Source organism: Panthera uncia, chromosome C2 (genome assembly GCF_023721935.1).
Source record: "Panthera uncia isolate 11264 chromosome C2, Puncia_PCG_1.0, whole genome shotgun sequence".
NCBI lineage: Eukaryota > Metazoa > Chordata > Mammalia > Carnivora > Felidae > Panthera > Panthera uncia.
The window spans coordinates 145,319,201-145,342,545 of record NC_064810.1 but is presented as its reverse complement, the minus strand read 5'-3'; the positions used below and the strand labels follow the sequence as shown (position 1 = coordinate 145,342,545).

The 23,345-nt window shown below is 50.9% G+C and overlaps 1 protein-coding gene across 1 annotated transcript in view; it reads left to right on the top strand.

Moving 5' to 3' along the window:
- GASK1A (golgi associated kinase 1A) overlaps positions 1-21,438 on the top strand; it is a 55,559-nt gene extending 34,121 nt beyond the window's left edge. The window contains exons 2-5 of the mRNA XM_049629226.1: positions 368-1,639; positions 18,296-18,418; positions 20,180-20,283; positions 20,956-21,438. Coding sequence (XP_049485183.1) covers positions 368-1,639; positions 18,296-18,418; positions 20,180-20,283; positions 20,956-21,166 — 1,710 coding nt within the window. The 3' untranslated portion in view covers positions 21,167-21,438. The remainder of the gene's footprint in view (positions 1-367; positions 1,640-18,295; positions 18,419-20,179; positions 20,284-20,955) is intronic.
- The last annotated feature ends 1,907 nt before the right edge of the window (positions 21,439-23,345 follow it).

The following is a 23,345-nucleotide window of genomic DNA, read 5'->3' as shown; positions in this document are numbered from 1 at the left end:
AGGATTCACATGGAGATGAAGAGAGAGGGTCCAAGCACTCAGTGGTGAGGGACAGATGTGAAAAAAAGACGCTTACGGTGCTTGGTTCTTAGTGTCATAGCGGCCCTTTATTCAAGGGGGAGGAGCCCAAGGCGGCCTGCAGCCATCAGCAAAGGCCGCCCGGGAAGGCAAGGCAAGAGCTCAGCTTTGAAGCAGGACTGCACTTGGCTGTGGTTGCCCATTCCTGCCTCGAAGACAGCTAGGTGTACTCCACCATCTCTGCCCTCTTTGTGCCCCCAAGATGTTCATTCACTGCTCCTATTGTTTTGTGGGTTGGGCCGGATGTTTTCCCAGGTCTCAGACTCTCTTTTTCTATCCTGTCCCCCAGGCATCTTGGCTCTGGAGAAAGCTGCGTGGCAAAAGGCGGCTGGTGATGGCATTCTGCCTCCTGATGACTCTGTCTGCGGTGGCTGTCACTCGCTTCCCCCCACAGCATCCTGCTACTGGCCCAGACCCTGGTCCCATGGAGCCCCAGGAGGTAACGGGTGCCCTTGGCCCCCACAGCCGGCAGGCTCTGAGCTCCGGCTGGAGGCAGCGGGCAAGAGACCTAGGGCTCTGGAGAGGCTGGGCCTTGCCTAGCCCCATGTGTGCTGGGGAGCAAGGCCACAGAGGACCAGTGGACAGAAGCAGGAAGTCCCTGGGAGGAGACAGCAGGCATCCAGGGAGGGTCAGGAGGGACATTACTTTGGCATCTCTAGGAGATTTGAGACTCAGTGCCCGGCGTCTTGTGCTCCTGGGGGAGGATGAAGTTAGCAGTCCAGGAGCCAAAGACTTGGGTCCCCCCTGGCATGATGGTCTCATCAGAGAGGCACAGAATGAAACTGGCACCCTGGTTGGCCCCCTCACAGGACATGGCATGATGGCTTTACAGGCTTGGAAAGCTACCGCTGGACCGACCCTCCGGTCCCACCCAGCAGAAGGCAGGAATCTTCCAGGATTGACTGGTGGGCGACAAACAGGGCATCCCACACCATCTGCAGGGGCTCGTCGGTGGCCTGGCTCTGTTGCGGAGCTGCAAGGATCTGTCTGGTGTGAGGCTGAGACCCCTGGTCTGTTGACTGGCTTGAGGAGCAGTGGGCAGGCTCCCCCGTGGCTCACAGAGCATGATGTGCAAATGCTGCGGCTGTTGGCCCAGGGGGAGGTGGTGGGCAAAGCCAGGGTGCCTGGCCATGGGCAGGTGCTGCAGGTTGGCTTCTCCAATGCGGGTGCCTCTCGGGACATGTCTTCTGGGCTCAGCCATCTCTGCTCCCAGGGGCTCTGCGGCCTGATCAAGAGGCCTGGGGACCTGCTGGAGGTCCTGGCCTTCCACGTGGACCGTGTGCTGGGGCTGCACCGGAGCCTACCTGCTGTGGCCCGGAACTTCCGGAGCTCCCTGCTGCCCTACCGATACACAGATGGCAGCACAAGGCCCGTCATCTGGTGGGCGCCCGATGTGCAGCACCTGGGTGACCCAGACGATGACCAGAACTCTCTGTCCTTGGGCTGGCTCCAGTACCAGGCCTTGTTGGCACGCGGCTGCAGCTGGCCAAGCCAGGCCCCCTGCCTGGGCCTCCACCACGCCGAGTGGGCACGCCTGGCACTCTTCGACTTCCTGCTGCAGGTAGGTGGGGCTGGGCATGGTGAGGCTGGAGAGCAGCAGAAGCAGGGGATTGGGGATGAACTGAGACACTGGAGTTGCCCGCTTGAGGATGGTTGGTGACTCCCCCTCCAATCTTTGTGTTTTGACCACCACGCACCTGTTTTCGTTATTTTTCTGCTTTTGCATTTATTCATCCAGTGGTATGCTGGAACCAGCTCATGTGGGCTTACAAGAGCTGATTGCTAAAATTTTCAGGAATTTTGTGACCTGGTTGAGAAACACAGGCATTATTAAACATTAAATTCCATCAACTAACAATATGATAAGTTACTGTTGAAAAAAAGGTAATAAATGCTCAGAACCCATTAATTCCTAATGATTTCACTGTATTTTACTACAACCTATGCTTTTTAGGTTATTTGCATTTATATAGTAAATATCGTATGATGGTGAGCTACTGCACATCTCCTGTCAACTCCACATTCGGTCATGTTGGTAGCTTGAAATTGGCCAGGGTGGGAGTATTTACACCATGGGAGTCAGCAAATGCTACAAATATGGACTCCCCACTACTTCCAAGAGCTGGTTGTTAAACATTTATCTGCACATCACTGTTGATAACGTCATATCCTTGAATCAACTAGGATTGAAGATGGTTGCCGAGTTTAAAAAAGAAAGGAAGTAATGGGGAGAGGGAGAGACATAGAAAGGTAAAGGGATGATACTTGGGCACTGAAAAATGAGAAAGGACTCCAGCCACAAGGTCAACTGAGCTCCTTCCTCTGCCAGAAGTTAACCCTGGAGTTTCTGGGGATCCTAGGGAAGGATTGGGCAGTCAGGACACAGGAGTTAACTGGGGGACTGCAGGCATTGGCTATTTACTAACTGTAAACAGCATGGCTATTCTGGGGCCTGTGCACTGGATGTCAGCTGAGACGTACGTGTGGAAATGTGTCCAGAAGGATATAAAGACAAAAAGGAAAGACAAAAAGCTCAAAATGGGTGAATATGTGTACTAGATGCAGACTGAGCCAGCCCCCGTTTCTGTAGCGATGCCTGTTGAAAAAAGACACCAACATGAGCCCTAGATTCACCTACTGGGGTGAGTGGATGAGCCACAGGACAGGAATCAGGCAGCCAGGGGATGTCATGCTGTATTTGGTCCACACAGGGCTGGTCCACAATATGTTTTCAGAAAATTCTTAGACAACATGTAATACTTTGGAGATTTCCCATAAAAATCCAGCTTCCTTTGAAACATTGGATGGTTTAGTAACATTGGGCCTCCCTTCCCATATGGCAGTAATCAGCCTGAGCTGAGTAGTCATGCCATGCTCTCCTTTTGGCCATAGGCCCTACCTCCTTATTTTCTGACATCCACCTCCTGCCCCTTCCCCAGAACCATGAATGCTACCTGTCAGTCAGTGGATATTTGTTTCCAGTCAGAGAGCTAACTGGTCTCCTGAGGTACTTCAGGCTCCTCCAGTCTGTGTCTCTAAGCTTTGTGGAAAGAGGAGTGTGGAGCTCAGTGATCAGTATGGGCTGATAGATAGACCTGGGCTTGAACCCCTCACTCCCAGACCCCTTCCTGCTGTATGACACTGAGCAGATTACTTTGCCTCTTAGACATCACTTTTCTTACATCTAAAATGGGACTGGATGTCCTGACCTCACTCCCTTGGACCTGATCATTATAATGTGTGGTAGCTTCTAATTGCCAGCACCTGCATCTGTGGGCTTGCTCTGGGTGACATGTGACAGGCTGGGTGCTGGGGAACTAACGCTGTCCAGATAGTGTGGTCAACCATCCAGGTTGGGAAGGAGGTATTTCTCAGACGTAGGACTTATAGCCTGGGGCAAACAGGGAAGACTGGTCACGCTACTTCTAGGAGCAGCCTCCGGGGACTGATGGGAGCCAGTGTATAAAGAAAGCCCTGGCTCCCTGGCTGGGATCGCTCTTCAGTGTGTGTTATAAGTGTCTCAGAGTTCCCTGCAGTGGTCATTGTTCACCCTCTCTGTCTTACTTCTCTGCTCCCTGCTTATGTTTCTGGATTAGCTCACACACACACAAAACGGCTATCGCTTGAATCCTTGTCTTGAGGTCTGTCTCTGGGAGAGCCTGGCCCATGTCAGACAATAACACTGACCTTGTGTGGTTTCTGCATGCAAGATGGTTCATGTAATACAGTGCCCGGAGGGTGGCACATGCACAATTATAAGCAGGCACTGTCCCCAACACTTTATAGGAATTAACTCATCCAATCCTCATAGCAGCCTTACAAGTGATATACATTTATTCCTATTTAAAGTTGAGCAATTAAGGTCCGAGAGGTTAAATTACTTGCCCGAGGTCATGGCTGCTGAAGTTGACACAAAGCCTAATGGTTGCCTAATGGTCTGCCTCCAGAGCTCACCTTCTTAATCACAGAGTCACTATTCAGCTGGCCACGAATGAGGCAGGAAGAGGGGACCCTTGCAGGGATGCCTTGGAGCTGTGAGACTGGAGGCGCCTCCTCGCAGAGCCCCAGCCGAAGTGCACGCAGCAGTCTTCTGCTCCACACAGAGCCCCTCTGTCCATCTCCTGGAGTTGCGGTGTGGGACCCTTCCTCAGCTGCCAGGTCCTGTTGTAGGGACGGAAGTCTTGGCAGCCAAGGCACACGCTGGTTGGGTGTGTGGTCTGACGCTACCTGGCTGGCCTTGTGCCACCTCTTCCTTGGTTTGCTGAACACCAGTCAAGTCAAACACCCCTGTCTGGCTGACGCTGCCTTCCTAGAAGCCACTGGCAAGTCAGAGGGAGGCGAGGTTTCAGGATGTGGGTTTCCCAGCACAGGAACCTGAGGTGCCTCCTGACTGGGGACTGAGCACAAACTCCATGTACAGTCCACTCTGTGGTATGTTTGCTTGTTTGTTTTGTTTTATCTAATATAAACCCTTGCTTTTTTGTGTCTGTGTATCACAACATACCATCTACCCAGACACAAAATACACAAGCACTGCACACATACACATTCTTTATACTCCCCACAAATCATACCCTGTGCGTTGCAAATCCCATCTAAAACCTTGCATTAGTTAGTGATTGCTGAAATAATGCTAACAAACTTCTCTAAAATCAATGGCTTAAAATACCAGCTCTTTAATTCTTTCTCCAGGGTCTGTGGGTCAGTTGGGCTCAACTGAGCTTAGCTGTAAGCTGTGGGGGGTGGATTCACGTCTGCCCTTGGTGTCTCATTCTGGAGCGCCGGCTGAAGGGGCACCAGTTACCCGGGGCAAACCCTTCTCCTGGGAAATCGAAGAAACCCTAGAGTTCAACCAAATTGCAAAAGCACATTTAAGGCCTCCACTAACGTCACTTCCTCTAGTATTCCGTTGGTCAAAGCAAGTCAATGTCAGGGAAGGGAAGTACAATCTGCCCAGACTGGAAGGGAAAGAGGAGCAAATATTTGTTGGGCAAAAATGAAATCAGTTACACATACCCCAAACGCATACATTGTACACTTATAAATGAACCTTATGTCCCCACATATTCCATAGCCACCCACACATGCATACCATTCACATGAACCATACACCCTCATATACTCCATATGACGCCCAAACACTGCTGTGGGCAAGTGGGGCTCAATCCTGTGGAGAACTTTGAGCGAGTGTGTAGAACGTGCACCAGAGTTGTCTCACTCAAGGGCCAAAGCTGGGCTATTTACCCCCTAGCTCCCAACTGTCAGAGGCTGAGACTGCTCCTAAGGGCATTGACCTCCTAGGGGCACTAGCAGCCTGGCTCATGTGCTGGCCAGACAAACAGGATCCTTCAGCCAGAAAGGGGCTAAGGCAGAGAGCCACGGCACTTTCCGTAGAAAGCCATCGATATGTACAGGAATAGTGAGTGCCAGGGGGTAGGGGTGGGATACTAACAGCATCTGCTACTCCTAATGAATAAATCAAGAACATGTTTTGGAAGCCAGTATGACCAGGAGGATGCTCTCAGTTTATAAGCTGGTCTCTCTAGGAAAGATACAGTACTAATAGTGAGTAGGTACCCTCCACTGCACCCCGGGCTGTGTCATAGGAAGAAGTAGGACTAAGAGAGAGCCCACCACTTCTGAATAGATCAGTGAGAAGCTGCTTCTACTCAGGTGGACAAAGTGGGTGGGAGAGTGTATATGTGTGTTTGGTGGGTGGGGCTCACAAAACTCTGCTTAATGTCAGGGGCCACCTGCAGCCAGAGTTGCATTCAGTCTGGTAAAAGGTAGAAAGTCCTTCTCCTCCTGGGACAGTGATGATGGAACAGCCAAGCATGGTCAGGAAAAGCTAATGACCATCACATTCACTGTAAGTCAAATTCAACCTGAGAGGAGTTGTGCCTGGGACCTAAAAGAGCCTTCTACTCGGTGGCCAGAGTCAGGGTAGGAAGTGCTGGGTTGTTGGGCACATTTCTTTTTTTTCTTTTTTAAAGGGCCTCCGTCTCACACTGTGCTTCCTCTGAGAGGGCGTGTGATTGGCTAGATGGTGGGTGAGTTGTGGAAAACTCAGACAGACTGAGAATTGGTGATGTTGGCTCATAAAAGTCTTTCTGCAACTTCTGCTTATGAAGGGTCTTCACGTCCCCAAGAGTTGATATCCGAGAAAGCCTTGCCTGCCACCGTCCTGGCCCAGGCCATCATCTTTTCTTACATGGACTAACACAACAGCTCCCTGATTTGTCTCCCTCCCTTCACTTATGTCCCCTCCAATCCAGTCTCCTTACAGAAGACCTTCCCCAGGCAGACCCTGAGTCTAGGATTCCAGTGCGGTAGTTTATCTGCAAGACGATCTCAAGAAACACCCATAGGGAGATGGGAAGTGACATGGGAGGACAGACAATCAAAAAAGGGCATGATATAAAGTAGGTCACCACTGTGAGTGACTAGGGAGGGCTTAGTTCCACAGAAAATTTCTGAGAAATGGTATGAAATACATGTTCAGAATTAGCCCACCAAGAGGTGAGGGACTCAAGGCATTTATAGCCAAATATCCCATCAATCTTTGGTTGAAGGCTGCTTCTGGAGATACGGGTTCCCTAGAATCTGGAGAAAGCCCCCAGACAAAGCTATACAGCAGCTGGAATTTGGAAGGTGAGCTCTGAAGTTCATAAAGAACCGTTCAGACACAGAAAGAATGCTTCTTTTACAATCATAAATCAGATTGTGTCACACTTCCCCATTAAAATAAGGTAAGGCCTCTCAATGCCCTTGGTATCGGGTTCTTCAAGGGCCCATGTTCTTCAAGGACCCTAGCATCTGTCCCCAGCCGCATCTCTTGGCACTGAGCCTTGGTCAGTTTCTAAACACACCCAGCTCCTTCTGGTGCAGGGCTTCTTGCTTGGACTTGCTTCTGACTCTTGCTCCCCAGGTTTCAACTCTCCTGACCACCCCTTATTATTATTATTCTCTTTCTCTTTCATGGCATCCTGTCGATTCCCTTTCTGATTCCCAGCGCAGTTTGTAAATATTTTATTTATTTGTTCATGTATTTACCATATGTCTGTGTTTTGTTCACCACCACATCAGCATCTAGCACAGAGCCAAGGTCTTGGTTTGGTCCTAGATAAGCACTATGAACGAATGAATGAATGAATTAGTGATGAGTGAACTCCCAAGATCTCTGTATGATTTCCAGTCTGGGTGCTGCTGTGTTTTTCTTCCTCAAGTACCACTTCTTCCTCTAGACGGAAAGGAAGCCCAAAGCTTTCTACATTTCTTATAGGGTCCAGAATAGAACCACAGAGGTAGAAAACAACATTTGCCATGATCTTGCCTTCTGGCTGTTAATGAACTTGCACTCCCAGAACAGATGACAATGTGTAACGTTGCCTGATGCTCTCAACCACTGTTCCAGCACTTGGCATGTGTTCATGCATAACAGCCCTTAGAGGCAGAAAATATTCTTAGCTTCATTCTACAGACGGGGAAACTGAGGTTTAGAAGAGCTAAGGAGCTTGCCCACAGTCACAACCTGTTTCATCCAGGGCAGTCTGGCCACAGAGTGCATGTTCTTGCCCTCTTTGCTGTACCGAACTGGCTCTAAAAAAATATTTATTGAGTCTCTTCAATATTTATTGGTCCATTTCCTTCCCAAGGAGCCTGTTTTCATTTATTTGTGATCCTGTGTGCATTCTTTATTCTGAGTCCAAATCTATGTCTTCAATTCATGTGTACCCCTCTGGCTTAGTCTCCTGGGACATGAGGTATTCTGTCAGTTAGAGAGGATCCCAGAACTGTGATCACTGCCAACCATTCAGGCTTCCAACCAGAGATGTGACATATCATAGTACCTACCATTTATGAAATGCCTACACCTGTGTGGCAATGTCTACTGCAAACCACACCCATGAGTTCATTTAAATCCTACAACAGACCCAACAGATGGGAGCTATGTTCCTCCCCATTTCACAGATGGCATAGCCAACTATGGAGGACTGAAACACCTGCCTGGATGAAGGTGTGTAAAGGGTGACATTGAGGATCCTTACATATATTAAAAGCAGGACCTCCATCAGGGTGAGGTATGAGGGGCAGAATTCTACGTTGGTCCCCAAGGCTCCCCACTCCACTGGCATTAAACCCTGCCCTTGAGTATGGGTGAGACCTATGAATATGATGGAATAGCACTCCAACGACCAGGTTGCCAATCATTTATCCTTGAGTTGATCAAAAGGAACATTATCCTGGGTGGGTCTGACCTAATCAGGGGAGCCTTTCAAAGGAGATGAAGCATCTAGAGAATTTCCGAAAGTACACAGCCATGCTATGAACTGTCTGGTGGAAGGGGAGGCCTCTAGGAGGACCCTGAGATCCCTGGGACCTAGTGCTACGACCACAAAGAATGGTTTCTGCCAACAACCTGAAGGAGCTTAGGAGATGGCCTTGAGCTACAACGTGACATGGCCCCTGGCCGACACCTGGAGTTCAGCCTGGTGAGAACCTGAGCAGAGAACCCGGCAAAAATGTGATGGACTCCTGACCCACAGGAACTGTGACATAATAATGGGTTCTTCGAAGCCACTAAGCCCCTGGTAGTTTGTAATGCAGCAGTGGAAAATGAATTTATGAGCCCAAGGCACAGACATTTTGGGTGTAGGGCCAGTGCTGCGTGACTTGGACAGCGAGCACCTCCCTCCGTTTCTTCAGCCTCACCCTAGTCCTGTCCCTGTCCAGATTTTTTTAACTTGTTTTTTCTTTAATTGTCTGTTCATATTCTTTGCCCCATTTTCTTTTGGATTGTTGGTCTTTTTCTTAATGATTTCAAGAGCTTTTTCTTGAGGAAGGCATTTAGCCTTTTGTTTTTGTTATATTGTAACATTTCTCTCAGGTTCAGTTGTCATAAGCTTTATTTAGAGTCTGCTGTGCAGAAATTTAAAAAATGTATGTTGTTAAAATTATCAAGCTTTTCTTTTGTGATTTCTAGGTCAGTATATGCTTTAAAAGGCCATCCTCACTTCAGGGTTATTTTTAACTTCAGTCTTCCATGTGTTTTCATCTCTCTTTGATCCATCTGGAAGTTATTTTGGAGTAAGAGATAAGATGCAAAACAACGATTTTTTTTTTCAGATAGCAACCCAAATGTCTCAGCACATTTGTCGAATAATCAACCTTTCCCCCTCCCCAACCTGAAATGTTGCCTTTGCCATATAGCCAATTTCCATATGTATGTAGGTCTATTTCTGGACTCTGTTCTGTTCTACTAAAGGTTCTGTCCATTTATATGCCAAAGTCACAGTTCTAATTGCTGGGCTCTATATTTTGTGTGGATAACCAGTAGGGATTGCTCTTCCTCATTTCTCTTTCTTAGAATTCTCCTGATATCCTTGCAGGGTATCTACTGTCATATGAAATTTAGAGTCCGCTTGTTACTCCTCCTTCCCAAGTCCTTTTGGGATTTTATTGGGATCAAATTATATTTGTGTGGACTAATGTAGAGGGAAATTACATCTATATTAAAATATAGAGTCATTCTAGCCAAGAATTGGATACTGTTGGTTCGCAACCCACTTTGGACCTTCCCGGGTTTCAGGAATCTGAAACTAGCCCCTCTATGTGGAAGGCACTGAGAGACCAAAGAAAGAGGCAGGCTACTCCAGGTTGGTAGGTGGCAGGTTTAATAAACAAAGAGACCTTACAGACAAGGCTTGTCTTGGGCAACAACAAGACAGTGGATCCCGGTGTTCACCTGCTGAATCTTAAAAGTTCATAAAGAGGCCTTACCTGGGTTCCATCATGTATACTGTGCAGGTGTTCTCATCACCATGTCACCATCTCAAGGCAATGTCCCTGGAGCAGCCTCTGGGAGCAAGAGAGGCAAGTGGAACCCACATTCCAAAGGCAGGGGAGGGGACGAGGAGCCTGTGCATGCCCAGGTCCAGCTCTTGAGTCAACAGGCAGACGTTCAATGACGTTCCCCAGCAGATATGTCTCTCCATTTATTCATGTTCCTCAGAAGCATCTGCATGTTTCCTTTACTTTCATGTGGGGTTATTCCTGGGCATTTCATCTTCTTGTGGCCATGTGAAAATAGGATCTTTTTTTCCATCATACGTTCTGGCCAGGAGCCCCAGGTCTGCATGAAGGCTATTATTTCTGTGTATCAGTTTGGTTAGTGGCCACACGCTAACTTTGTATTGCTTCTAATGGTTGCTCAGCTTATCCTCTGGCTTTTCCAAGTATACCCGCGTTTCATCTGTAATGAATGCACTTTGTCTTCTCATTGCCTCTTACTTACCTCATTACATTTGCTGGTGCTTCCAGGGCATCATGGAATGATGGACATGAGTTGTTGCTACAGATCCGGGACCCCTTCTAGGGTTTCACCATTAAACATAATCCTAGTTTTCCACTAAAGATATGATGAGGAACTATTCATTACTCTTGCTTTATTAAGAATTTCTAGGGGCGCCTGGGTGGCGCAGTCGGTTAAGCGTCCGACTTCAGCCAGGTCACGATCTCGCGGTCCGTGAGTTCGAGCCCCGCGTCAGGCTCTGGGCTGATGGCTCGGAGCCTGGAGCCTGTTTCCGATTCTGTGTCTCCCTCTCTCTCTGCCCCTCCCCCGTTCATGCTCTGTCTCTCTCTGTCCCAAAAATAAATAAAAACGTTGAAAAAAAAAAAAAAAAAAAGAATTTCTAGGGGTGCCTGGGTGGCTCAGTCGGTTGAGCGTCTGACATCGGCTCAGGTCATGATCTCTCAGTTCATGGGTTTGAGCCCCACGTTGGGCTCTGTGCTGACAGCTGGGAGCCTGGAGCCTGCTTCGGTTTCTGTCTCCCTCTCTCTGCCCCTTCCCCGCTCATGCTCTGTCTCTCTCTGTCTCTCAAAGATAATAAACGTTAAAAAAAAATTAAAAAAAAAAAAAGAATTTCTAGGGGCGCCTGGGTGGCTCAGTCAGTTGAACGTCCGACTTCGGCTCAGGTCATGATCTCGCAGTTCGTGGGTTCCAGCCCTGCATCGGGCTCTGTGCTGACAGCTCGGAGCCTGGAGACTGCTTCGAATTCTGTGTCTCCCTCTCTTTCTGCCCCTCCCCTGATTATGCTCTGTCTCTGTCTCTCTCTCAAAAGTAAATAAACATTTTAAAACATGAATTTTTATTGTCAGGAAAGGATGCAAAATTTTATGAAATGCCTCTGAAGTATCCGTGGAAGAGATCACTATTTCCCTTCTGACGTATTATGTGAGGGTTTCTGTGTAAGGTGTTCTGACAGTGACTCCTCCTAGCTTTCTCAGTTGGAAACGTTATTTGCTGTAAGTGGATTTATCTTTTGATGGCTGTGGTTTTTTGCACTGATGTCTTTTTAGATAAGATCTAGTTCTCCTCAGTGCATCTCCTCAAAGCCCATCAGCCAGTCTATTGACCTGCATCTTAAGCTGGTGCTGCAACTTCTGGCCTCGGGCTTGGGGCAGATGTGGCGTCCAGATGTTCCTCCCCAGAGCCTCCAGGAAGATTGCTCTTTGTCAGGACACGTGGAGAGCACCTGCAAGGTGAGTCCTTAGAGAAAAGTGGGAGCAGTGCCCATTAACCCACTCCTCTCCCACTCCGACCTCCCCGAAGAAACCTCAAGAATTCTCTAACCAGCCAGCAGGGCAGGGTGGGACCAGACCACTGGCCTCCTCGGAGAGAGATGGTGCCATCCTGTGGCAGTTGGAGCCCCAGGCAGCGAGCCTGCCCAGGCAAGAGCCACCCTTTCCACCCAGAAGGACCCAGGCCTGTGACTACTCCCAGCTTGGGAGAAGGTCCATGAACAGGGGGCGTGGGCCATCAGGACAGCAGGTGGCTCTTCTGGACTCCATTAGACCCAGATCAGGCACTGGCTGAGGAAACTGTCTTGGCTCAGGAGCTTGATAGGTCATTACAGGACTCTGGCCACCCTTCATACCCTATGCTGGCTCCCCCCCAGACCCGCCCTCTCCCACAGCTGGACCTGGTGTCCCTCCTTGGCAGACTGCATGTCTTGTCCCACCCGTTTGTCCTGTTCAGGGGCCACAGAGCCAGGCCTCCCCCTGAAAACTTCTGGTGTTGGCATCTTGGGCGGGGAGGCAGGGTGTGATAGGCAGGCTTTAAGTCATCACAGTCCCATGCTGTCAGTCAGCCAGGCACTTCATTCACTCATTCTTTCACTCAAAAAAAACCTCAACTAAATCTCCGGTTGTGCTAAGCAAGTGCTGGGTGCTGGGGATCGGACTGAATCATGTCTTCACCTTTGCCATCAAGGGACTTGGGATCTCTGGTGCCACACAGTCCCACTCACTGGTCAGAGCCAGACTGCTCGGTTTGAGCCTAAGCACCACCACGTCCTCGCTAGGGGGTCTTAGGCATGTTACCCAGCCTCTGTGACTCAGTTTCCACATCTTTGAAATGGGGATGATAATGGCATCTACCTCTTGGCTAGTGGGAGGGACTAAATGAGTTGTGACATGTCAAGCTCTGAGTGGCGCCTGCCACAAAGTAAGGGCTTTACAACTGCTCAAGTACAAGTGAACAAAAGCTTCAATCCACGTCATGATTGGGTGACACTGCTAGGCTGGTCAGAAAAACCCAACTGCAAAGGTTCGTCCTTGTTTCTTGGGAACTCCTCATTATTTCAAAAGAGGGAAAAAGAATCAACTCCTGAGGGAATGTGGGAAATGGAACTTAATCTTGGCCTTGTGTGGCTGCTAGCCTGCTGCTGTTTAAACTGAATTTCTCTTCAGTGGAAAAAAAGAACCAGACGGTGTGGCAATATAGTCAAACTGGCGACTGGGCCTGGCCAGGCCCTTGCTGTTAAACATTCTAATGAGTATAGAGTTTGAGAAGCCAGGAATGTTGTATGGGCCAATATTCCTTCGTGGCTTCCTCTGGAAACATACACTGCCACACATCAAAATCTGCACAGAATGGCCTGGAGATGGGGTCGGAGAGGGTTTGCCAGGAGGAAGGGGGTTTGGTAGGCTGTGCCTCAGGCATATTATGAAATCCAGAGCACCTACTATGTTTCGGTCTTGCCAGCACTGCCCTGGCATTTACTCTCCCAGCCAAAGAGAAGCAAGCAGGTGGGTGTCTGTCTCACAGACATGTCCACACTCTGGAAACTAGGCCTGCCCATAAGACGAGAGTGGCTACCCTATCGTTAGCACTTTATTTCAAACTCTGGGTCTCTGACCTGTGCCACTGGGTGAGGCTGGGGCTTCCTGGTGTGTGTGTGTGGGTAGGGGAACCCCTGAGATTCCTGGGGGTCTTTGGGCCTGCCGCTCCCAGGGCAGACACAACAGAAGGTTCTTCCACAACAACCACCCCCTGCTTTACATGTATCGTTACCCTACGTGAGCCTCAGGGCAGTCCCATGGGAGTATCCCCGCCCCATTTTGTTGACGAGAAAACTCAGGGGTTTCGAGGTTAAATAACTACCTCAGGTCGAATAGCTAGGGCATAGTGGAGGAGAGGGCATGATACAAGCTTCAAGTGGGTTTAAAACCAGTTGGAAGGCAGAGAGGCCTCTGGTGGCTAGCTGTAGGGCTCCTTCCTCAGCCCTGTCCCGATCAACATTTTCACTCGCAGCTGGAGTGAGGACACTGCAGCTAAAGATTTCCACACAGAGCCCTGTCGTGATTCACCTCCCACCCAGTCCTGGGCTTGGGGATCAGTGCGTCACCATCTTCCACTGACCACCACTGGTCCGGGAGTGAGCGTGTTACCTGATTTGGTCCAGTCAGGCTGAAGGGAAGGTTGCTGGAGGAGAGGTTCATTTCCCCTCTGTCTCTCTGTCTCTGTTGCTCTCATTCGTCCTCTCCCCCACCCTCTCGTTCTCTCTGGACATGTACAAGGAAACACATACCCACAGTGGCCACCTGCAGGCTTCCAAAGACTATGCTGGGCTCTTAATATTGGGGGTGGTGAGGGGCGCCTGGGTGGCTCAGTTGGTTAAGCGGCCGACTTCGGCTCAGGTCATGATCTCGCGGTCCGTGAGTTCGAGCCCCGCGTCGGGCTCTGTGCTGACAGCTCAGAGCCTGGAACCTGTTTCGGATTCTGTGTCTCCCTCTCTCTGACCCTCCCCCGTTCATGCTCTGTCTCTCTCTGTCTCAAAAATAAATAAACGTTAAAAAAAAAATTTAAAAAAAAATATTGGGGGTGGTGAGTGGAGAGCAGAAAGAAACCCGAGTCCTTACTATGTCAATAAGTTGCTGCTAAGTCTCCAGCCTGCCCTATCTTGGGACTTGTTGCCACAGATGATCCTAACTTGCCTTACGGTTGAAGGCGTTTTGAATCAGGTGTTTCTGTTACTTGTGGCTGCTGTTATCCAAAGCCCAGGCAGCCAAAGCAGTGATGGTCCATGTCAGGGGTCTTGTTAATGTGCTCACTTCACGAACAGGGTGGGGGTTGTTTTCACCCTGGCCAAGCTGGACCAGGGCTTTGTGCGTTGGTCTCTAGGCTAAACTTGTCTCTTTCAGTAGTGCCTGTGGGTGTCTTTGGCCCGCCGGCCCTGGAAATCCTACCTAACCTGGCCTCACAGAATTGACCTCAACCTGTTGGGGGCGATGGTCTAGGTCTGACATGCAACTTCTCCATCTTGAACTATTGCAAAACAGACAATGTTTTGGGACAGAGGTTGGGACTGTTTAACACTCCCGTTTCTGGACATCTGGTTTTGTGAGGCTTACTGAACCATAGTTATTTTCTTGTTTGTGTCGAAAGAGATCAATTTTGTATTTCTTCAGAATATATGTGAATTTTCCTACAAAGGGATATGGAAATAATCAGAGGTCCGCACACAGGACCTTTTACTGGCCGGCACTGGGCTGGGCTGGGTGGCCTGGGAGGTGGCTTCGACGAGTGCTACATCCTGGAGGTGACATTGTCCCACTTACCCCCATTTATGGGGAGGGGCGGCTGCCATGGGCAGAGGGACGCAGGATGGCGGTGCTGGCTCTGTTTGGCTGAGCAGCGAACCACAGAAGAGAGACACGGGCCATCCAAACACCACCATGCCTGCTGCTGCCTCAGTTGTTGTCATGGAGGATGGTGGGCTCTGTGTCTCCTCGTTCTTCCTCTTCCTGCTTCATAGTTTTGAAAGCTGTTCTCTAGCAAGGGTAAGACCAAATTAATTAATCCCATGAAAAGTAATGATGGAGACCACATTTGACCTCTATAACTGGCTCACTCTTCCTGATCTTCAGGGAGGCAGGGCAGGATAACACAGAGGGCTGGGCTTCAAGCCAGGCAGAACCTGGTTCAAGTCCCATCTATATTACTTTTACATTTATGGCCTTGCTGTGTCTGGGGTCAGCGTCCCCCTGTGTAAAGTGGGATAACGGTGTCTCCCTTGCAAAGCTGCAGTGAGGAGTGAATGAGCTAGAGGTGGGTGGCAGTGACAGTGGCAGTGGTCGTCTGAGTGTTTTGGCTTTTTTTTAATAGGTTACTTTATTATTTTTTTATGTTTGTTTGTTTGTTTAGAGACAGAGAGCTGGGGAGGGACAGAGAGAGAGAGAATCCCAAGCAGGCTCCGCGCCATCGGTACAAGGCGCAACACGGACTCCCACGGACTGTGAGATCATGACCTGAGCCAAAACCAAGAGTCAGATGCCCAACCGACTGAGCCATCCAGGCTCCCCGGTGATGTTTCATTTGGACACCAGTTCTCCACCGCCCACTGGGTGTCCCACAATTCCATTCTGACACTATCTGCCTGGAGTGTCATATCCTACAAGTTAAAGGGTTCAGTCCTACAAGACTGTTCCAGTTCAGACGCCAGTCAGAAGTCCTGGGCTACCCACACTTCTGACCAACTGGCTACAAACCAAGGGTTCTCATGACTCCCTCCTCAGGTTTGATCATTTGCTAGAATGGCTCACAGAGCTTGGAAAAACACTTTACTTACATTTACTGGTTTATTTTAAAGGATACAAATGAACAGCCAGATGAAGAGGTATGTGGGGTGAGGCCCAGAAGGGTCCCAAGCACAGGAGCTTATGTCCCGATGGAGCTGGGGTGTGCCACCCTCCTGACACGAATGTGCTCACCGACCAGGAAGTGCTCCAAATCTCGTTGTTCAAGTGTTTATCACCCGATCTCCAGCTCTCCTATCCTTCCTGGAGGTTAGAGGTGGGGCTAAAGGTCCTATCCTCTGTTCACTTGTCTTCTGGTGACCAACCCCCATTCTGAAGCTATCTGGGGCTCCCCTGAGTCATCTCATTAGCACAAACTCAGGTGTGCTCAAAGGGGCTCATTATAAATCACTCAGGAAACTCCAAAGGTTTTAGGAGCTCTGTGCTAGGATCAGGGCACAGAGACCAAATACATTTCTTATTACACCACATCATCATCATCTCTGAGGGAGAGACACCATCGTTGCTTTATCAGACTAAAACCACTGCTGCCTTTGCTGTAAGTCTGTGGCTGTTCTGCATCATCACCACTGCAGGGAGGGAGGTGCCCTGATCCTGCCAGAGCTGAACCGCGTGCTAGAGAGGAATCACAGAAGGCTTCCGGGGACTGAGGGAGGGAGGAGGCCCTCTCTTTCTGTGGGGCCCCTCACCAGCGTGGTGCCGTCTGGCTTTCTGCTTCCCTTGCCCTGACTTTCACTCACCTCCACGCTGAGTCTATCCCTTCTGTTGCCTTGGTCTGGACAGTTGCCCCAAGCAGAGTATGTTACCTGGAGCTGATTTCTAGATTCCCAGGCTGGCACCTTTCCTCTCCAGTGGTGTTGCCAGGCTTTCTAAATTAGTCTAGCCATTCTGCAGAAGGGGGCCTGAGTCTCCATGCCGCACACAAGGCTCTTTCAGGAACCGCATTACCTTTGCGTCCTGAGAGTTAGCACCCGTGTGAGTCACCATCCTGATTGGTAGAGCCCAGGGGTCGCTGGGCCCTCCCTCTCCTGCGACCCTGACACCACCTGGGGATTTACAAGGACTCAAACCCCAGGTCCCACAACCCAGAAGGATCTGGTAACCTTCCCAGGATTTAGACAAATCCCAGGCAGCTGATCTTGTTTCACATACCTCACAGGGAGGGCACATCTCACACCCTCAGCCTCCTGCTGCTCCCTGCTTCACTTCTCTCTTCCCCTCCTCTCTCTCCTCCCCCTTCCGTAGCAACAAATGGATTTTTCCTCTTGTTCCAAGCACAGCAAGTCCTATGGAGACCTCACCTTCTGTTGTTAGCACTCATCAAGGTATTGTATCCAACCAAATTTCCTTCCCGGCAGGAAAAGTGGTGCATCTCCTCCAGCTCACTGACCCCGACCGTGTGACGCCCCCTGCTGCCCCCAACCTCACCCTGTTTGGAATCCACTTCCTGGCACATCCCAACCTTTTCCACACCACCTCCTGCTTCCACCTATCCCTTTCCTGTCTTTCTCCCTACAGCAAGACCAGCCCTCCCATCCTGAGGACTCTGCCACTTCTGTTTTGATGCCTTCTCCCTTCTGGACCCCCTCGCATTGGACGCACACAGTAGATAACATCCTCACGTAGGTCAGGGCTGGGCTGTATCCGTGTTTCTGTTTAATTCCTGACTTGCAGGCTGTAACTCCTTCGTTCTGAAGAAAGCTACTGGAAGCAGGTGCGTGGGATGTATTATTGTGCGAATTCTATGACACTCTAAAATGTCATGTGTGTCTCCATGTGTGTCTGGAGGGGCTGGGAGGCAGAACTCCTCAGAACTGTCCCCACACCATGCCTGAGGATTCCCCCTTGAGGCCTCCAGTGTAAAAGGAGCCTGTAAGGGGAATGCCTTCCTCCTTCCCTGACTTTGACTCAGGCCTAACAAGGGCCTGAGCTTTTACCTCCAAAGAAGGGAGGAATCCCTGCTGTCGCATTTGCCGCGTAAGGAAAAAGTGGAGTTGTGTGTGAATTTCCCCTGGTTGACAGATGGTCAGCACTGGGAGGCCCAGTGGCCTTAGGCCAGAGTTTGGGGCAGCGACACAGATTCGGCAGTGGGGATCAGTGGAAATCCGTGTGGGGCTGAGGCGTGAGCAGACAGGCCCACGGCCAGCAGGACGAGCTGGCTGGAGGAGCAGACCAGAAGCTCCCTCCCTAGCTGGAGGCCAGCCACGAGCTGACCAGCACCGACAGCCACTGAGGACTGTCCCCAGCGTGAGGCCCCAGGGGTCAGGTGGCCCGAGTGCCGGGCCCGGTGGAGGCAGGCATCGAGCCACACCCCCTCAGAGGCTGGATGTCCTCATAGGTCCATGACCGCCTGGACCGCTACTGCTGCGGCTTTGAGCCCGAGCCGTCAGACCCCTGCGTGGAAGAGGGGCTCCGGGAGAAATGCCGGAACCCGGGCGAGCTGCGACTGGTCCACATCCTGGTACGTCCCCTTGTCACCCAGACTCGGGTTTTCGTGTCTCCCCCTTCAGTTTATGAGTTTCAGAGATCATGTGACACTGGGGGTTCCCAATCCTATTCTTTTTAGCAGAAGCCTTTGTTTGAATTGTGTTTCCAAGAGGCCACAGTATGGAAAACTGACCCAAGTGGGGCTTTGCAAATGTGGTTGAGGTGGGGATGGTGTGGGGGCTGGGTTTTCATCAACTCCACTGTCCCCTTGAGAGTCCACAGGGAACCCCTAGGGCTCCCAGAAGCAGGTGTGAGGGCTGTGTGTCTAGTCGGCCACCCACATTGTGCCAGCAGCTGTGGAAACTGTGGCCTGGACTGGGGAAGGGCATTTCCACGGCCGCATGGCTGGTCAGCGGCAGTGACAGGGCTCCCTCCTAGGGCCCAACAGCTCACAGGCCGGTGCTCGCCAGAGGAACACTGCGCTGCCTCCTGTTAAAAGTAGAGCCCAGGGTGGGAAGCGATGTGCAGAGGCCATCAGAGACAGGACTGCCATGACAGAGCAGTCTCTTCTGTCCAAGGAGCGAGGGGCCGCCCTCTGGAAGGGCTCCTCCGCCTTCTCCCCACCCAGTGAGCTGAATATCCACGATGCCTTACTTTGGCCAGTTGCTTTTGGAGAGAGTAGCTGTCAGCACGGTGCCCTGGGCTACCTTCAGGCAGGCCACACCAGCCAGGAGGCCAGGGCTGTCTCGTGAAGCTGCTGGGTGGTAGGAATTCTCCATCTCCTGCCCTCAGAGCTCTCTCTCCTGTTCCCTGGTAAAAGGCAGTTATCTCTGGGAGAGATAAGGCTTTTATATCCATCAGTTACCCCTGGGGGTAGCCATTTCACATATCCCTTAGGACAGCAGTTTTCGGAGGGAAGAGTCATTGGGCTTTAAGAAATAGATGATCCCTGATGTGTGGAGAGGGGTGAGGAGGGAGAAGAGACAGAGAAGAGGAAAAGCTAGGATCCTGGAGGCAAAAGTTCATATGTTAAGCCTAGGTTAATGGAGAGGATTATGGGAAAACACCATGGAATCCTGGAGAATATATAGGAATGGGGTGTGTGCACAGGGGTGGGAGTAGGGAGTGGAAGACATGCCACGCCATGTTTTTGAAGTGTTAAAGAATTCCCTTTGGCCGGTTTTAGTTTTGAAAAGCGTTTAGGAGTCCCTAAACTCTTCTGCTGTGGGGCTAGAGTATGCTGCCTGGGAATGGAAGGCGTTGTGTGTTCTTGGTGATGCTCAGGGGAATGTGCAGGTGCTCAGGATGCGTGAGCGTGTGTGAGCATGCACGTATGCGATGTGCCCTGAAGCCACAACCCCACTGGGTAGGCCATCTCTGCACCTGCCGGTTCTCACCCACACGCCTCACGCCTTCAGCCACCAGAACAGGAATCGACCCCTCTGCCTTGTGGTTTCACAGGGGCCTCTGGGGCTTGGCACTACTGGTCCAGGTTGCAACTAGCCAGCTGCTTCTCAGCTGTGTGACTGTGTGCAAATTACTTAACTTCTTTGTGCCCCTGACTCTGTAAGATAGAGCTAACGCTAGCCGTCCCCTTCTAAGGTTGCTGGGAGGGTTCACTGAGATGGCAAGATGACTGCTCAGCATGTGGGGGCCATGAGGTAGCAGGGTGGACTGTGGGACTGTCAGCTCAGGGTCCCCCCCCTTCTGAGCCCCTCAACCCTGACAGAGCCCAAGGGTGCCAGCTAGGCTGCAACCTTACCCACCTCTGTCTCTGCCCATCTTCTTCCCTGAGGTCCGGAGCAGTGACCCATCCCATCTGGTCTACATCGATAACGCCGGCAACCTTCAACACCCCGAGGACAAGCTGAACTTTCGGCTGCTGGAGGGCATAGATGGGTGAGGGTCAGCGGGGTGGGACAGGGGTTCGGAGACTGAGGCTTGATGGCCCTGCTGTAGACTGGGGAGCCTTAAATCATGGCTCCTGTGAAGTCTGCAGTCTTTTAGACAAAGGCTATTGGATCTGAGCCTCAGGAGGGGGTGGGGAGCCCTGGGAAAGCTGAGGGGACACAGCCAGCAGGCCCTTCAACTTCTGGTGCAGTACCCCCACCCCTAATAGCCAGAGGGCCTCCTGGCCCAGCGGAACACTGGCAGCCTGCTAGGGCCTGGGGAGGCCAGCCCTTCCCTTGCCCCAGAGGAGGAGCTAGCCTGGGCAGCCTACCTTTCCTGCCCACTCATGACAGGTAGCTCAGCCTTCTTAGAACTCTTTCTGGCATTTGCCAAGCACAGCAGGAGGCATTTCTCCTGGGATAGCAGAGGTGACTCCCCCAGCTTCTCTGTGGGGTGGGATCCATCCTAAAGCTCTATCCCCTGCCTGCTGTCACAGCAGGTAGACGGGAGGGTTCCCTGATAACGAGACAGCAGGTGGGCCCTGGGACTTTGCAGGATGACTTTGCCAGGGTTTGCCAGCTGTGCGATTTCTGGCCATCTGGCTTCACCTGTCATGGAAATTTTCTGAGATCATTTTTGCTTTTCCTTTCTGTTATGGGGCTCGGGGGACCTGACCTCCAGGTTTCCTGAGTCTGTCGTGAAGGTTCTTGCATCAGGGTGTCTACAGAATATGCTGCTCAAGTCACTGCAGATGGACCCAGTGTTCTGGCAAAGCCAAGGCGGGAGACTGGGACTGACGCAGGTTCTCCAGACCCTGGAGCGGCGAGGACAGGTGCTGCTGGAACACATCCGGAAGCACAACCTGACACTCTTCCAGGATGAGGACTCGTGAGCTTGTGCATTGCCCAGGCAGAGCTCCTGCCTCACTGGCGGGGTGCATCACAACACCACTCGAGTGGATGAGCATCCACGCTGCTGGCCACATTCTCCTGGGCTCCCAAACTTGAAGACAAATGGGAAAAGCCAGAATGTCACAGAATGTGTCACCTGCTTGGGATGGTGAAGGTGGTTGTGGGTGTTGGGTGTTCAATCTTACCACAGTCCTTTCTGTCTTTTCAGCTCTGGCTGTTTACTCCCTTGCACCAATAAATATTTTCAAGAACATTCTATGAACCGCTCCAGATACTGTAAAATTGTGCATCCCACACGCATATGTAGAGTGGACGTGTGAGTGCCTGTGTGTGTGTGTGTGTGTGTGCACACGTGTGTGTGAAGTTTCTGGCTGAAAACACCAAGCCAGAATCTTCAGAATCTTGTCAGTAAGCAAGGCCCCAAGCTTCCAGCAAGCACTTTTGTGTCCTGATGTGAATAGGTCTGCTCAGCACAGATCAGTGGATGCATAAGCAGACACTGTGTGGCCCCTCCCAGCTCACTCAGTGCATGTCAATCACCCCTGGCACCGGAGGACAGGGCCCAGCTCTCTGAGCTTAGCCCACTCGGCAAGACACCGTCCCTAGCCCTCCCCTCAGCACTGGCCTCTTCCTCCTTCCGGAATGGTAGGGGGCGGGGGAAGCCTCCAAGCCCAGCTCTGCCCAAGTCCACAGAACTCCAGGGTTGGGCCCCATGCCCCTGGGCCATCCTCAGCTGAGAATGGCTCCAGCTTGGGGGCACAGGCCTCTCAACGTGCTGTTCCTCAACACATACCCCTTCAGTCCCTAGCTTCCACCTCAGAAAGTCTTGTTAAATATATGCACCCTTAACACCCTTAATTTTTTTTTTATTTTGATTTTCATAGGCCTGGACTTGAATGCAGGAGCTCTGGGTTCAGATCTGGCCTTGGCCACTTAATGGCTAGCAACTGACAAGTGTTTATTGAGCACCTGCTAGAGTAACTGGTAACGTTTACTGAGTGATGACTACGTACCACTCGCCGTGACAGTGGTTTATGTGGATCAAGGCACACCTAACCTCGCCACGACTCGACGGGTAGGTGTGATTATTAGCTCCATTTACCGATTAGGTGTGATTATTATTATCTCCATTGTACAGATGAGGCACAGAGGGGTTTGGTAACTTGTCCAAGGGCACCCAGCTCATAGATGGAAGGGTCAGAATTCAAACTCAGGCCGGAATTGTGCTAGCGTGTATTGAGCCCAGGACCACCACTAAAGGGCACTCCCACCACCCTGCCCAGTGGCTCCAACAGCTTCTCTTCCTCGAATCCCTTTGGATTCGGAGCGGATGATGAGGCAGGGCCAATTCTGTGGAACGTGGAGGAGCAAAGTCCGACCCCAGCCAAGCACAGTCGCGTGCATCTGGCTCCCTGCCCATTGCTCTTTGCTCGTTAAAGTCTTCTCCGTCTACAAACTGTGTATTTTCTGCAAACTTGAAACTTCATCCACCTTCTGTCCTTCTCAGCCTCAGCACGCGCTGCTGGCCCTAAGCCTCCCCCAGCTATTGCTTCTGGAATGAGAAGGATGTGCCAAGCAAAGCAAACAGCTGGGGATGGAGAATTAGGACCTTCCCATCAACCTTAAGAGGCTTTGAGGACAGCTGAAGGGTCTGGTGAGGCCACCACAATCGCCGGCCACCATGCTGCCTGACTGGCCTCACCCCAGGCCCGACTGTTTCTTTGTACTTCATCCTAAAGGGTCTGTTTCAAGGAAAACGATGGAGAGGCTGGTGACAATAACAGGTTCACGGCTCTCTAGATGCAATGCCAACCATCCCCCAGCTCTGAAAATCAAAAGTCTTTTCATACATTCGGTGCCAGAACTCCTGTCCCAGTCAGCGTGGATATTCATACATTGTGTTGCATTGCAGAAATACCAGTGTGTTGTTATTGGGTGTAACCTCAGACCCTGCGGAGAATATTGCATAATACACAGTACAGGCAACATACTACATTTCTATATCTGAAAAATTCAGGATTCTGAATGACATCTGACCTCCAGGGTTTGGTTATGGGGTTCCAGACCTGTAGTAACTAATTTGTTACCCACAAGGCATGGTGCTAAGGGGCTTTATACAGAGGATTTCATGAATGCCTTACACTCCCAGCTGTATGATCC